The sequence below is a fragment of the Lepisma saccharinum genome, chromosome 20 (genome assembly GCF_977018435.1).
Source record: "Lepisma saccharinum chromosome 20, izLepSacc3.1, whole genome shotgun sequence".
NCBI classification, from domain to species: Eukaryota; Metazoa; Arthropoda; class Insecta; order Zygentoma; family Lepismatidae; genus Lepisma; species Lepisma saccharinum.
Genome location: NC_139248.1, coordinates 7,817,735 through 7,833,004, shown reverse-complemented (window position 1 = coordinate 7,833,004; position 15,270 = coordinate 7,817,735). Strand labels below are relative to the sequence as shown.

Genomic DNA, 15,270 nt, shown 5'->3' with positions numbered 1-15,270 from the left:
AGTGGTCTCCTGCAATGTGGATGTCCACATCGAGGAAGGTCACTTGGTCTTTGGAGTGGAACCAGGTGAATTTGAGGGTGGTGAACTCATTTAGTCGCACCCCCACTTTCTACCTCCTCCCGAAAATTCACAACCTAACAACCCCGCGGGAGACTCATTGTGTCCAGCTACAACTCACCCACTGAACGCATTTCAGCCTTTCTAGACTCTCACCTCCAACTCCTCGTCCAAGCCCTGCCCTCCTACCTCCGTGACACCAACCACTTCCTCAACATCATCCAAAACTTACCATCCCTACCACCCAACACCATCCTCACAACAGTTGATGTCACATCCCCTTTACACAAATATTCCCCATGCCCATCTGGCCTCCGTGCCACGGAATCATTTCCTTAACAGCCGACCCAAACGCCCACAATCCCAGCACTCACTTCCTGATACAACTAGCCAACCTTTGTAACTTACCTGCAACAACTTCTGCTTCGGTGACCAAGCATTACCTGCAGATACGTGGCACAGCTATGGGTACCCCGCATGGCCCCCCTCTTATGCCAACCTCTTCATTGGCAGGCTGGAACAGGAATTCCCTTGACTCCCAGCAACTGAAACCACTCCTCTCTGGCTAAGATTCATTGATGACATTTTTCTCCTCTGGACACATGGCGAACCCTCCCTCACGAACATTCCTAAACCGACTAAATGAGTTCACCACCCTCAAATTCACCTGGTTCCACACCAAAGACCAAGTGACCTTCCTCGATGTGGACATCCACATTGCAGGAGACCACTTGGAAACATCCATACATATCAAACCAACCAACCACCTCCAGTATCTCCACTACTCCAGCTCACACCCCTACCACACCAAAAAAGCCATCCCATTTTCCCTTGCCCTCAGAGGCCAGCGCCTCAACTCATCCCCCTCATCCTGCCAAAACCACACAACCTATGCCTGCACCCAAGCCCTAACCAACCGTGGTTACCCCTCCACCCCTCATCAACAAACAAATCACTAGAGCTAACTCCCACAAACCGCACCAAACAACCCAAAACCAACACCTCCAACTCTGATCACCCAAATACCCACCCTCATATTACGAAATCAGACATACCCTCCACTCCCTCCTCCCCATCCTGCACAGTGATCCCGAGACCAGAGACATCTTTCGGGAAAAACCTAGGGTCGTCTTCCGTCGCCCCCCCAACCTCCAAAACATCTTGGTCGGAAACACCCCCACCCCTTCCGCACCCCTTCCCCCAGCCCACAGGTGCAACAAACCCAGATGCAAGACCTGCCCCATACTCATCACCTCCCCACCCTCCTGATCCCTACAGCGGCAGGTGAGTTCACCCTTCACCCTAAGGGCATCTGCCACTCATCCAACCTAATTTACACCCTCATCTGTCAAATCTGCGGCAACTTCTACCTAGGCGAAACCTCCACCCCCTTGAATCTAAGGATAAATAATCACCGTTCCTCCACCCAAAACTCCGATTTCACAGTTGCCAATCCACACCAACAGCCATAACACCACCTTCAATAACCTGCTTCCGTGTTGCCATCATCCACCTTTTACCCCCCCCCCCGCTGCTGTGACACATCTTTCCGCAGGCGATGGGAAAGGGCCTATATAGCAGGGCCATGCACGCCACTATACCCCAGGACTCAACCTAGCCAACCAGTAACTCTTTCCTCTCCTCCCCAAAACTACCCACCCACCTTACAGTAAACACTGGCTATAAGTATTTCTGTTTCCTTCCTTCAACTGTTTCTGGCAACACTGACCGTAGAGACACTACGGTCAGTATTCTGTGCCTCTACTCAAAAGTGTCGTCGATCTTTTATCTACCCTTCTTGAAAATGCGACTCAGATCGCGAGAATATTGAATTATTTCTATTTGTGTGGTAAGTGTTTACTGTCTCCTTCATTATTTGTATTTATCCGCCCTTCTGACACCATTTCTAACCCTATTCCTGTGTTTATATATATATATATATATTATATATATATATATATATATATATATATATATATATATATATATAGTAATATTCATTCATTCATTCATTGTTTTCTGCCTAATTGGCAGGTTTTTCACTGCAATCTCCAGCTTTCCCAGTTCTCTGCCTTACGCTTCGTAATAGCATACGACCCAGTTAATTTAATATCATCCATAAGCTGATATCTCTTTCTTCCACGGACTTTTCATCCTTCAACCATTCCCTTCCAAGGCATCTCTTAGCAGGCAGTTTCTTCTTAGACAGTGTCCTATACCAGTTTCTTTTCCTCTTCTTGATGGTCTCCAGTATAGATCTTTTTTCACCAACTCTTTTCAGTACGGCTTCGTTTCTTACCTTGTCCGTCCATATATATATATATATATATGTATGTATATGTATGTATATGTATGTATGTATGTATGTATTGATACTGTGTAATTTACTGGTGCAACAGCCATAAACTTCATGTATATTAGTATTTTAGGGTTAATCTAGAAGAATGAGAGTGAATTATGAATTCATCAAATGATGACGGAAACACAAAGAGTAGTGAGGAATTGAATCCACAATTGAAGGGCTCTGATGTAAAACATGGTAAGTGACATTTTGGTCATCTATTAATTCATTAAGAAAAAAGGTTATTAGAAGCTATACTTTAGATAAATTGTTTTTGTGTTGTGTTTACCAATGTCAGAAGGCTTCACAGAGTCCAATGCACAAGGCATGACATGGAATTTACAAGTGGAAATTGAAGGATACCTCTTTTTACTTTGTAACTCAATAATGACCAAACCCTTCAATTCATAATTTTGCATAATGTCATGGTATCACTGCACCATACAGGGAATTTTCATTTCTATCTTCTATCTCTTGTCAAGGACATTTGTATCTTTTTTATTTTTTATTCATTATCCATGGGTGAATGGCCACATGTAAATCTGACATATTAGTAACGTCACAAAATTCAGTATTCAGCAACCAAGTTAAAATCCGGCTCAAGTTCAGATTGTTAAATTATGAACTAATCATGGTAAAACTAGCATTCTTTTACATAGTTCCATTTCTATTTATGTTTGCTAGCACATACAGTACCTTGGAGGCTCAGTGATGATTACTTATGCGAATTTTCTAGAGAAAGCTTTTGCTTTCTGATTCTTTGCGAGCAGACATTTGATTACCGTCCGTCTTGGATACTTATTGCTACTGCCATCTTCTTCACATGAGTGGAGTGTCAAATGCCCTATGCCTTAAATACTTTCGTTGTTAGATTAGGGGGTCAGGTTTAGGGCTCTTAGCATTAATAAAACATCCCTATATGCTTCAAATATATGGTGTGCAAATGATCATGCCAGCTACTTTTCAAATGATCATTTCTCCGATAACTAATATTTAGTGAAGCTGTACTTGTTTCTCCAAGCTTTGAACTTACTTTCAAAATCGTTTCCGGTATTCTAAACCATTTTCTAATACTCCCGTAAACTTGCGAACAATCATTAAACATTCAGCACCTTTGCCTAACACACTTCCACACAATATGATTCTGTACCTGAACAATGAATGACTTTCCACCCCAGCCAGGTGTCGTTCCAATCATCCCCATGTAGTTCGCTTCATTAATGAAGTTCTCCAAGCCGTGGAAGACCCCTCTGCCGGTTGCGGAAATTCTGCCGTGAATGCCTCCCTGGTTGATGGGTTTGCCGGTCACACATGCATGGGCATTGATATCCGTATGACCTGCAAAACAAATCCTATGATATGGTAATAATAACACACACGGTGAACACATCCTAAATGTATTATCAAAGCTCTTAGTAATCCAATACAAATTTAGAAAATGTAATTACAATATAGTTTTCTAATATTTTTGGATGCTCAATTCACTAGGGCATCTGACAATCTTGCGAGCGACTGGGGTTTGATCCCCAGCAGGGGAGAACTGGGATTCTTTACACCTGTTCAAAGCGGCTCCAGTGCCCACCCAGCATCGTATAAAGTGGGGTACCTGGAGGCAACTCTGGTGGGTAAAGGCAGCTAGGGGCATGATGATGATCACATCACCCCCACCTTAGGTCATGATAAAGGCATGGTGCAAAGCTCAGGGGAACACTTTATTTTCAAGTGAAAAAATGCAATACTGCTGTCATTTTATTATGATGCATAATATAAGTGACATACCTTCATCTTTCATACACTTTTCTGTCCATTTTCACACGAATATTAAAGTTGAACAAAGTGAGACAAAGAAAGGGGGGGGGGGAGAGAGAGAGAGAGAGAGAGAGAGAGAGAGAAGGAGGAGAGGGGGCAAGCCACCTGTTCCATACACAGGCCTAAATCTCAGAAAAAAAGTTGCTACGCTGCCCCCAGGAGAATTGAACCTGCATGCATTCCATAGCCAGAGCACATCACAACCCCCCCCCCCCCCCAAATGGATTAAACTGCCTGCAAGTCCACATGCCATAGCCTTGAGAGTCTGCCAAATGCAGTCCAAGGTGTAAGAGAGGTTGACATCTGAGTGTCCCTTCATTACACTTTGAAAAAGAAACTGCATAATTAAACATTTATTTACGAACACTGGGGCATATGGATTACATTTTTACACCCATAAATACAACAAACTGACAGAATTTTGCACTAAGTTACAGGGTATTTGTCGATAGATCAGTAAAACTGTCAGTAATTTTACCAATACATCAACAGAATACAGATTAATCTGGTCCGCCACTAAAAATTATGTATTTATTCCTCTATCATTTAAAAAAATATAATGAAACACAAAAAACAAAAATTTTAATCCTATACAAACAAATCCTGAACATAATTTACTTCATAAAATTCCACATGCAATAATTGCCCATTACATACACCAAACACCTAACAAAAATACATGACAGATCATAGGCGTAACTTGGCGGGAGCAAAGGGCACTTGCCCCTTCAAAATTTTCAGGTTTATTAAAATTTACAAGTTAGGGAACCTGAGGAGCAAAGTAATAAAGAGTAATATTTGTGATTTCGCAAACGTCACAGTCATTTAGCACATAATCCTGGATGTTATTTTTAGGAGATGGTAACCTTTGAGTTTCTTCCCCCCCCCCCCCCAAGTTAAGCCACAGGGTTAATCTGCCCCCTCAAAATTAGGCCCCAAGTTACGCCCATGTGACAGTTGATAACAAGTCAGCACACAAAAACAAATACATAACAAAAAATTATACACAAAGTAATGTTTCTTCATAAGCCATAACAATGTTCGCAATGTTGTTAAAGTTGCATTATAAGTACAGGGTGTTCCACTTAGAGGGATCAAGATATAAATGCTCACTGTTTATAAACTGAGGAAGATGTTGTTATGATTCTCATTTTACGAGATACAGAAACTCTCCGAGTTTTGACCTGACACCACAGCATCTAGACAGATGGCAGGTAGGCTATGTATTATGTAACTGAAACACATATGAAAAGATAGGTAACAAAGCAACGGAACATTTTCAGAAAAGTGAAGCAGTAAGTGAATTGATAATTACATGAAAGTGACTACATGATTTGGTATTTATTGTGTTATTTTCTTTTTCACATTGCAGAACTTCAGGTTGCATTGTAGTGATTTCTTTCTTTTACCCAACGCACACAAACTGAAAAGTCGGCAGTTGGTGTCACCTACGCAACATATTTCACATTTGATTAATAACTGAATTTTGTACCTCAATTGCTTGTGACTTGTAATCAAGGGATTCTGAGTTCGATACCTGGTGGAGGCACATATTGGTTTGGATCTCAGTTGAAACTGTAGGTCCAGTACCGATTAGCTTATATGTGCATAAAGTGGACTTACAACAATAGATGTTAATCTAAAATTGCCCATTTCATTATTATAAGAGCGTTGCAGAAACATGGTAACTTGAAACTGAAGTTTTTTTGTTCCTTTTTGGGGGAGGGAGGGAGGGAGGGAGGGGGGAGGGAGGGAGAGAGAGAGAGAGAGAGAGAGAGAGAGAGAGAGCTATAGCTTTTAGGGGGGAAATATACCTAGACCCTTCTCTAGTGAAAAATGCCTTGCCTTGCCTCTCCATGGAGAAAATCCTCCAGTAGTCTATATATGTCATTGGCCTTGCTTGAACAAACTGTTCTTTTCAAATTTCCAAATGTCGTTGTTCTGCTAAAATTAGGCAAAAATGAAGAAAGTTGCCAGTATTCTTCAGTTTCAACAGCATATTATCATAGATGCCTTCTAAAAATTGATTTATCTTTGATTTAGGTACTAAAACATGTATGCATGTTTCATGTTTTCTTTATTTTCCACATTGCACCCCCTCAACACCCCTAGATGATTAATCCTGGCACCACCGCTGGTCCTATTGGAGTTTATCATTGCAGCGATAGACACTATCGACGGACCCATGTTGATGCGAGTGTGGTAAGAACTAGACTATCGTGTCGATGTGTGCCGTGTTACCCATCGTGCACACATTGAACATTTCATCCTGGACTGGCTTCATTAACGTAAGTTCAATATTTTATTTGCAATATTTTTTGTAACCCCTCAATTATTTATGAAACAGCCGGTATTTGTTTTAAATTCTTGATCAATTGCTTGAAGTGGTAGCTGGTGACTGAATTAGACGAAGAGCTAGTAGGAAGAAAGTAATAAGATAAAATTAGATCAATAGTTACACATATTTATTAGAGAACAGGGTTCCTAACAACACACACTCAAAATTTAAATTTAAACTAAAATTTGGTAAAACAAAACTAAAATTTAAATTTAATTTATATTTTCTGAATTTTGTTAGAAACCCCATTTTCTAATAAGTATGTGTAACTATTTATCATAATTTACTGTTTTACCTCATTTTCTTCCTACTATAGTGAAACCACAAGCAAAGAAACCTGCGCAGACCCGCGATTCCTGTGCACCGTACTCCCGCATGGAGGGGAGGGGGAGAGTGGACCATGCTTCATTATGGCACGAGCTGAACGGAAGAAGGGAAGCTGCGCGGGGATTTTTCGTCCAAGGTTTTCTTCCTTGTGGTCGCTCTATAGTCCATTACCCAAATTCAGAGTCACCAACCACTGCTGATTACTTGGAAACACAAAGTATTAGAGACTGTAAAATCCTCTCAGTACCTTACGCCCACAATACCAACGACATGAGCTACATCTTCGTTACAATTAATTTCCAACAAATTAACGTTACAACATAAAACATGACTCACCTCCATTCACCCACTAACAACTTCACATAAGCACCTGTTCCATACGCAACGATCCCAACATGCCCCAGGACTGAAAGAGAGCCACAAGTGTCACAGCTTACCAATAGTCATTGCAAACGTGTCCGAAATCCAGGACATTTCCCTTGGCCCTGTCCCCATGTCTGGACCAAGAACGTCCACGCCAGGGCCTACAAAAGTAAAAATCAAAGTAACTACGTGACACACAGATTTAGCGGAAGATGAAACATGATCTTACCAATTGTCTTGGCATACGTGTCGGCTATCCAAGACATCTCCCTCTCGCCTGTGCCCATGTCTGGAGCTGGAACATCAACACCAGGCCCTTGGAAAAGAACATTACAATGTTATTTCTAAATGCAATTGTCCATGTTCTAATATGTTACTCAATGACATCCATAAGTGAAAAATGAAATTATACAGGGTGTCCCAAAAGTCTCAGAACTTAGACTGAACATACATAACTTTTCAACAAAAGGCAATAGACATGAACATTGTATTGGATATTAACTTTGCCTATCCATTAAATTAGACACACACAGGAGATGTACTATGTAGATTTTCAGACCCGGGTTCGAGTCCTGGTCGAGCCTGCATTTTTTGCTGAAAATCTACATAACTTTGCCTATGTTTTTAAACATTAAACAAGAAATCATTCTGTACATGAACGTTCAGTATGGGGAAAAGTTACTAAGGTGTAAAAAGTTTTTCTGCAAAGGAAACCATGAATAAGAGAGATATGGAGTTACTTATTTTCTATACGTATCTATGGTCCGTAGGTATTTATCAAATTGATAAAAGAACGGTAAATATTTACACATTTTATGCATTACAGATAATATTTCAACATCATGCAAATTATCTTGATATGGGAGCCATTTGGCAAGAAAAAAATAGCCTTCTTATACTTCTATATAAGGCAATTACATACATTTTTCTTCATAGCAGTTAGAAATTAAACTTTGTTATCTTCTTCCATGTGATTATCTTCTCAATTTTAAATAAAAGCCTAAATTCTGTAAAAAGATCAAGATATTAACTTATTTCTACCACAGTAAAACATTCAGAAAATTTATAAAAAAAATACTCAAGTCCAGAGCCATCTATTGTTCACCATAGCAAACCATATCTCAACATAGTAGCGATTTATTTTTAAATCTATTTTGCTTTCGAATTATTCAATAATAAGATAGAATCAGACAATATTGTCAAAAAACCATTCAAATTTGTTATTATAAAGCTTTATAAAAATTATGTCAGCCTGTGCTTGATTCTGGAAAGAAAAATATCAATAATGAAGGAGGTGAAAAATTTATCATCAGGACTACTGAAAAAAGATGGCAGATAGCAAAAATCGGAAAATGTGTTAAGTAATTTTTATCTCTTTATCCCAGGTCTGCATTTGTATGTACTGAAGGCTTAACACGTGAGATTTTTCATGAATTTATATATATTTTCATAAATTTTCTCATAAAGTGCATGGAAAACGTGTTACAATAATTTATGGGGTCAACTATGACACATTCATGAAAACCAATTTAAAAAAAAAAAAATTCAAAATTACAAGGTGTACTGGCAACATTGTTCATGTCAGAATTCAGTACCACATGTGCCAGACATCAATCAATGCTCAGAAGAAAGAAAAGAGTTGAAATTTATCATACAAAAAGACTAGCTTACCTAAACCTGAGTACCATAGTGAATGTTCACGTAGAGAATAATTTTTTGTTTTATGTTTAAAAAAATATCCACAAAGATAATACCCATATCAAGCTTCATATCTGTATGGCATTTTGAACAAAAGTTACGTACATTCAAAGTCTCTGTTATGTGACTTTTCGGACAGTCTGTACCCACAAGTGTCTGTATGACAGGTAAAATGTTAGGCCACAAATTTTTTTAATTTTCCATACTCAACACATATATGTTATTTTTAGAATTCTTTGGCCCATCATCTGCTACAATTTAAAGTGGGGTCTAAAACACTGCATGCCTCCATTGGGTATCGAACCTAGGACCCCATGATTACAAAGTGACAACATTGTCATTATGCCATCGGGGAGGCATTGAAGTGATTAACCCTTAACTGGTATAAAAGTTTGAGTGGTTTGGATACGTATGAGAATGGCACTCACATATGATTGGTTGATTTGGTGTTTTAAGTCCACTTTGTGCACAGTAAGGCTAATCGGAACTGGGCCTACAGTATAAAGTGGGATCCGAACCACTATGTGACTCCACTGGGTATCGAATCTGGGACCACTTGATTACATGGCGACGACGCTACAATTGCGCCATCGGGGAGGCCCGCAATCGCATATGTGTTTCATGTTTTTTTGGTATTTTCCTTTTCAAATACTTTTTACATTCACCACATTAAAAATAATTTATGAATATTTATTGCCAAATTTGCTTTCAGAGGAAATTTACGAAAACTGTGCTCCAAAAATTAGATCAACATTAATGAGCATTATGATCAAAATGTATGTTGGTGATAGTTATGTTTAATGTAATGTGGACACTACAGAAAAAAGTGTAAATTTTGAGAGGTGTTACGAATTACTTCAAATTTATCTTGCACTTTTGGATAAAAAAAAAATTGAAAAGGTAATTTATGAAACTAATAGACATAAGGCGTAATTTCACAAAGCAAGAAAATAAAGTGTGAAAAATGGAGATTTTTTCATTACTTTCTAAATGTTGAAATGATAATACAATGAAATCTTGAGTAGTATGGCCAAAAGGGTGATTATTGCACAAATTGCTTTAACAGTACTAACCAATGAAACCCTTCTTGGCCAATTCCAGGGTGAATCTTCTGGTGATCTTCTCCAGTTCATGTTCACTGTACAGCTTCGGGTTAATTTTTATTCCTGCCTTGGCTCCACCAAATGGTACGTCCACGCATGCACACTTGAAGGTCATCAACGCGGACAAAGCCTTCACTTCATCAATGTTCACATCTTCAGAGTATCTGATACCTGCAAGGAGAAATATCAAGTATTTATTGCCATCGTGACGATCTGAATGATATGTCAACAAAATTATCTTGTACGATACAAAATGCATCATGCTGTCTAAATTGAAATATATTTATCAGTGTCTCTACAATTTTGCAAAAACGATATTCCCTGCCTTTTCCAGATTTTCCATATCAACAACCAAAATTTCTCAGACCAAACCATTAGGGCAATTGGTGAACATGTCTGGAAGAAGTTCACTATTATTAAGCTAAATGTATACTTAGAATCCCACTAAACAAAGTACTGGAATACTTACTTCAGATGTAAAGGTTGTACTAAGAAGGGAAACTCAAGAGTAATTTACTGTTGGATATGGGGGAGGGAAGCAAGTATCAGGGGTTGTGATACTTGCCACATAATGACTAATGATTAACAAAGAAAAAAAGGTAAATTGCTCCCCTGTGCTGAGCACCACGCCATGAAGGCGTATACACTTTCTTGACCCCGTCGTCCCTGACCACCTTTACCCCCCAGGGTTTCCCCCAGGTGCCCATGTCATTTGACGCTGGGTTTGCACCTTAGCCGCTTACAACGTTAGAAAAGTTCCTGGATTTGAACCGGCAGGGGATCTAACCCGGGACTTTTAGCATGGTAGTCAGATGCATCACCAACTGAGCCACCGCGGCCACTGAACAATTTTAAAAAATATATATATTACTGCATGAATAATGCATAATTGTAGTACTGTTTAATAACATGCATATTGTTCCCAATAACTATTTACCAAACACACACTAAAAAAGCAACATGAAAGTGGTAAATTCCAGTAGCCACCTATTGTAATAGATTTCTCCATGAAAATAGTTCAAATTTTACTGTAACTACTGGGAATACTCAGTATATAAAACTGAAGTATAGTTTGTCAACAAGTTTTAGATTACCTGCTTGTCCTTTCTTTGTTCAAAACCCTACTTTTAGTTCACTACTACAAAAATGTTGACTTTTTTAGAAACTGTAAATTTCCATGACATCCCCCCCCCCCCCAGAAAAAACTATTTCCAGATTCGTAGACAGCTTGATTTATGCAGAGTTTGACGTGAAAAAATGTTAGCTGGGAGGAATGCTCCTATAGTTTCTAGCTAGGGCGAAACCATCCCCCTTCACTTCGAGAACTGTATTTATGGTATGCAGCAGAGACAGGGAAGGGAAGGGAGAAAAGACATATGAACTCGCTGAAATGTACCTCCACCTGGTATCGAATCTGGGCGCCATTGATTACGTGCCTTGTGTGAATAGGTAGAAACACTCTAAATGTGTTCAATCTTGGCTAATGCTGCAATTGAGATGTATATTTTCCCACCGACATGAACAGAATGAAAATAATTTTGACCATGGTGACACATTCTGTCAAAACTACAAGTTTTCTCAGAGCAAAGTTATGCAATCTCCATTACACAAAAATTGTGTAAGCACTGCACACAGAATCGGAAAAGTTAAATAAAATTAAAGACTCAAGCAATGTATCTTATCAGTATTGCATCACTGATATTTCAAGTGCACACTTAATAATCTCGAGAGCCTTCATGATAAACTGAAAAAGGGACAAATAATAGTATTTTTACTATCTTCACTTATCTTCTGAACTGTTTTCTTGCCAAACCAGTAATCACTGAACATTTTATGGTTCAATTTACTGCATGGTAACCATATTTTACGATGTATTGTATCACTTTAATGGCAGCTTTGTAGTAAACAACTTGATTTAACCCTTGGATGCATGTGTGGGGTCATTTTGACCCCACTGTCTGTTTATTTCCTGGTATTATAGTAAAAACTAATTAAAAAATTCTGATTTTCTGTGACATCTTACCATGCTTCTTCAGCTATGGGAACATGTATAAATAAATTTCTTACAATTTACTTTAAATTACATTTTTAACGTTTTTTTTAACAATACCCCTCCTTTCCACGTGTGGGGTCATTTTGACCCCAGCCTGAAAAGAGTAGGAAAACATTCATAAAGGGAAATTGATCCTACATATTATGTTCAATTATGCCCAAACTAAACGAAATCGTCTCAAGGTCAACCACCCATCCTGCTATGACTCACTGCAAAGTGTTCATGCGCACATGTATTTGGCGCGGATCGAGGAGAAACAAGCCACCAGTTTTGTGTAACGAGGCGGCGTGTGAGTCGGTCAGTATTTTCTACAGTTCGTCGTTTAGATTTCATTGTTGCGTACGAATTGTTGCCGACAGCGTCTGGTAGGTCGTCGCATTGTGCTTGTGACGAGGTACTTTCTTAGTGCTGTTTTGTAACACTCTAAAAGCGTCTGTGTATTACATTGAAAGTGACACTGGGGACAGCTTTGACGAAGAGGATGGTGTTACAGAAGCGGAGGAGGTTCCGAAAGAGAGCAGTGATGTTGAAACAGACATAAGTAGTGAAGACCGTGAAGAGGATGATGCAACAGATGACCAAGAACCTTTCGGCATGATCTCAAAGAATGGTCTGTAATCTTGACGTCACCAAAAGAAAGCTTCGACTTGTTCATTTCCTCAAACATTTTGGAGGAAATTGTACAGTGCACGAATTTAGAGGGAAGAGTCACAGTGAAATCTGGAAAAAAGTGGACTCATCTAACATTGGAAGAGCTTCAGGCTTTCATTGGCATCCTCCTTATCGCGGGGACTGACAGAAGTTGGGATGTTCCTGTTCGTGAGCTTTTTCTCAACAAATTCTCCAACCCGAAGTACAAAGCAACCTTTGGAGTAAATCGTTTCGAAGACATCAGAAGACTGCTCCGATTTGATGACAAACGTTGATGATGAGACTGATCACATGGCTGCATTTCGATATCTCTGGACATTTTTTATCGAAAACTGTCGCAGAATCATGGTACCCGGCGCCTTTCTTACAATTGGTGAACAGTTAGTGCCTTTCCGTGGGAGATGCAAGTTCGTGCAATACATGCCAAGAAAGCCAGCCAAATACGGCATCAAGATCTTTTGGTTGTGTGATGCTGATAACTTTTACGCCAAAGACGGTCTAATCTAATTGGGATGACGGTCAGGAGAGCCAGTTCAAAAGAGCTTAGCCAGCAACGTCGTGAAGAAACTGTGCTACACACTGCGGAACTCTGGAAGAAATATCACAACTGACCAATTTTTCACAAGTCATGACTTTGCTAACGATTTCCTGTTACAAAATGTAACCATTGTTGGAACAGTAAAGAAAAAACAAACGTGAAATCCCACCTGCACTTACCAATATCAAGACAAGACAGCCTTGCACATCACAATTCGCCTTCCAAGAAAATGAGACCCTGGTAAGCTACATGCCGAAGAAAAACAAGAATGTCATTCTACTCAGCACCATGCAACTTGACATACACATTGATGATGATCATTCTAAGAAGAAGCCAGAAATCATAAAGTTTTACAACCAAACAAAGAGTGGAGTGGACGCCATGGACAAACTGGTTCAAACATACACCTGCAGAAGACACACGCTGTGGCCCTATTCTATAATGTAATCAATGTAGGCGTTCTCAATGCATACACATGCTAGTTGTCACAGCATTCTGATTACCATTCAGGCGTCAGTCACAGACGCCGTATGTTCCTTATCGAGTTGGCGAATGAGCTGATTCTTCCTCACATGCGCGGGAGGTGCCAAAGCTTGAACCTGAAGAAACCAGTAACCGAGGCAATGAAACTTTGCGGCGTAGTAAGGCAGGCACAGAGACTGGATGATAGATCTTCAAAAAAAAAAAAGAGTAAGATGCCAGGTGTGCACAAAACAAGAGGACAGGAAGACGACGGAACGTTGCAGAAGATGTGGGAAACCTGTGTGCAAGGTCCACAGCAGTGTGATTGTGGTGTGCTCAGAATGCGAGTGAGGTGTGTTTAATTGCCATGAGAGGCCGTCACATTCTTCTTTTTATTTCTTTTTTTATTTATATTTTTTAAAATTTATTTGTTCTAGAAAAAAGAATATTTAGTGCGTAATGTGTCATCTCTAAAATACTGTTTCTCAGGTCAACTGAAGTTCTGAGAATTGCGAGCGAAGTGTAACTACCATTAATATGTAGAACAGCAAATTGTCAATACATTGTTAATTTTTTTGGGGGGGTTAAATAATAATAATAATAGGGTAATTGTTTCCTATGTTATATTCAGAGAAATTATTGATCAATAAACCATATTAGCTGAACGATTTACTCTGTCGTACTTATTTCAATGCATAATTGCATTGGGGTCAAATTGACCCCACATATGTAAAGTTGCAAAAAAAAAAAGTGACATGCATCCGAGGTTAATACTAATAGCCATTTGAAGACTACAAAAAACACAACAGAAAATATTCTACATCGAATTAAGCAGAGGCAAGATATTTCAATCAATGAGTTTGATGATTAATTTGGTTCTTTTTACATCCCTTTTCTGCCACTTTTGACTAATCACGAAGATGATGAGTGATGATGTAATGAAATTGATGAAAGGACACTCACATGCCCAGCCTGGGACCCAAGTCAAGGAGCTTAATTTTTTTCAACTTTTTGTTTGAAGTCTAATTTTTACACAGATAGGCTAATCGGGACTGGATCCACAGTTGAAAGTGGGAGTCTCCACCAGGTATCGAACCTTGGACTCCTTCATTACGAGGTGACGACTTTACTGCTACGCCACTGGGGAAGCCCATATTTCAGTAAAGAGGAAAGCATGCGATTTTATCAATGTTGCTATTTGTTTTAAAGTGACGTAGTGCGTTATGAGGTTCTACTTACTAGAAATATTGAGCTCTTGACTGGTTGTGTGTCAATGTATCATACTTGTCCGGTTTGAAGGCGAGGAGGGGGTTGCTTCTCTAGATTTTGGCTTTACAGGACTACCTGAACTCATTTTTTGTGCAAGGATTTAATTTGGCCAAACGAGAAGTTTTGCAATGTTGCATTTTCATCAGAGTGGATAAAAACCATGACCTTTATTTAAAAATAATATTTTTTGTTGATTTTTATTAAAATCGATTTTTTAATATTTATAATAAACATGCTAAAAATTGCTTGCATGTGTTTTGG

The 15,270-nt window shown here is 39.2% G+C and overlaps 1 protein-coding gene across 2 annotated transcripts in view; it reads right to left on the bottom strand.

The window, feature by feature from the left end:
- Positions 1–15,270, bottom strand: part of LOC146003699 (glutamate dehydrogenase, mitochondrial-like) — a 107,762-nt gene that overhangs the window by 34,539 nt on the left and 57,953 nt on the right. The window contains exons 2-4 of one of the 2 annotated variants that reach the window (XM_083142078.1): positions 10,007–10,207; positions 7,465–7,551; positions 3,549–3,736 (exon numbers count right to left, since the gene is read on the bottom strand). In XM_083142078.1, the coding sequence (XP_082998204.1) occupies positions 3,549–3,736; positions 7,465–7,551; positions 10,007–10,207 (476 nt within the window). Of the gene's footprint in view, positions 1–3,548; positions 3,737–7,309; positions 7,397–7,464; positions 7,552–10,006; positions 10,208–15,270 lie in introns of both variants that reach the window. The other variant, XM_083142079.1, reaches the window with a different exon arrangement.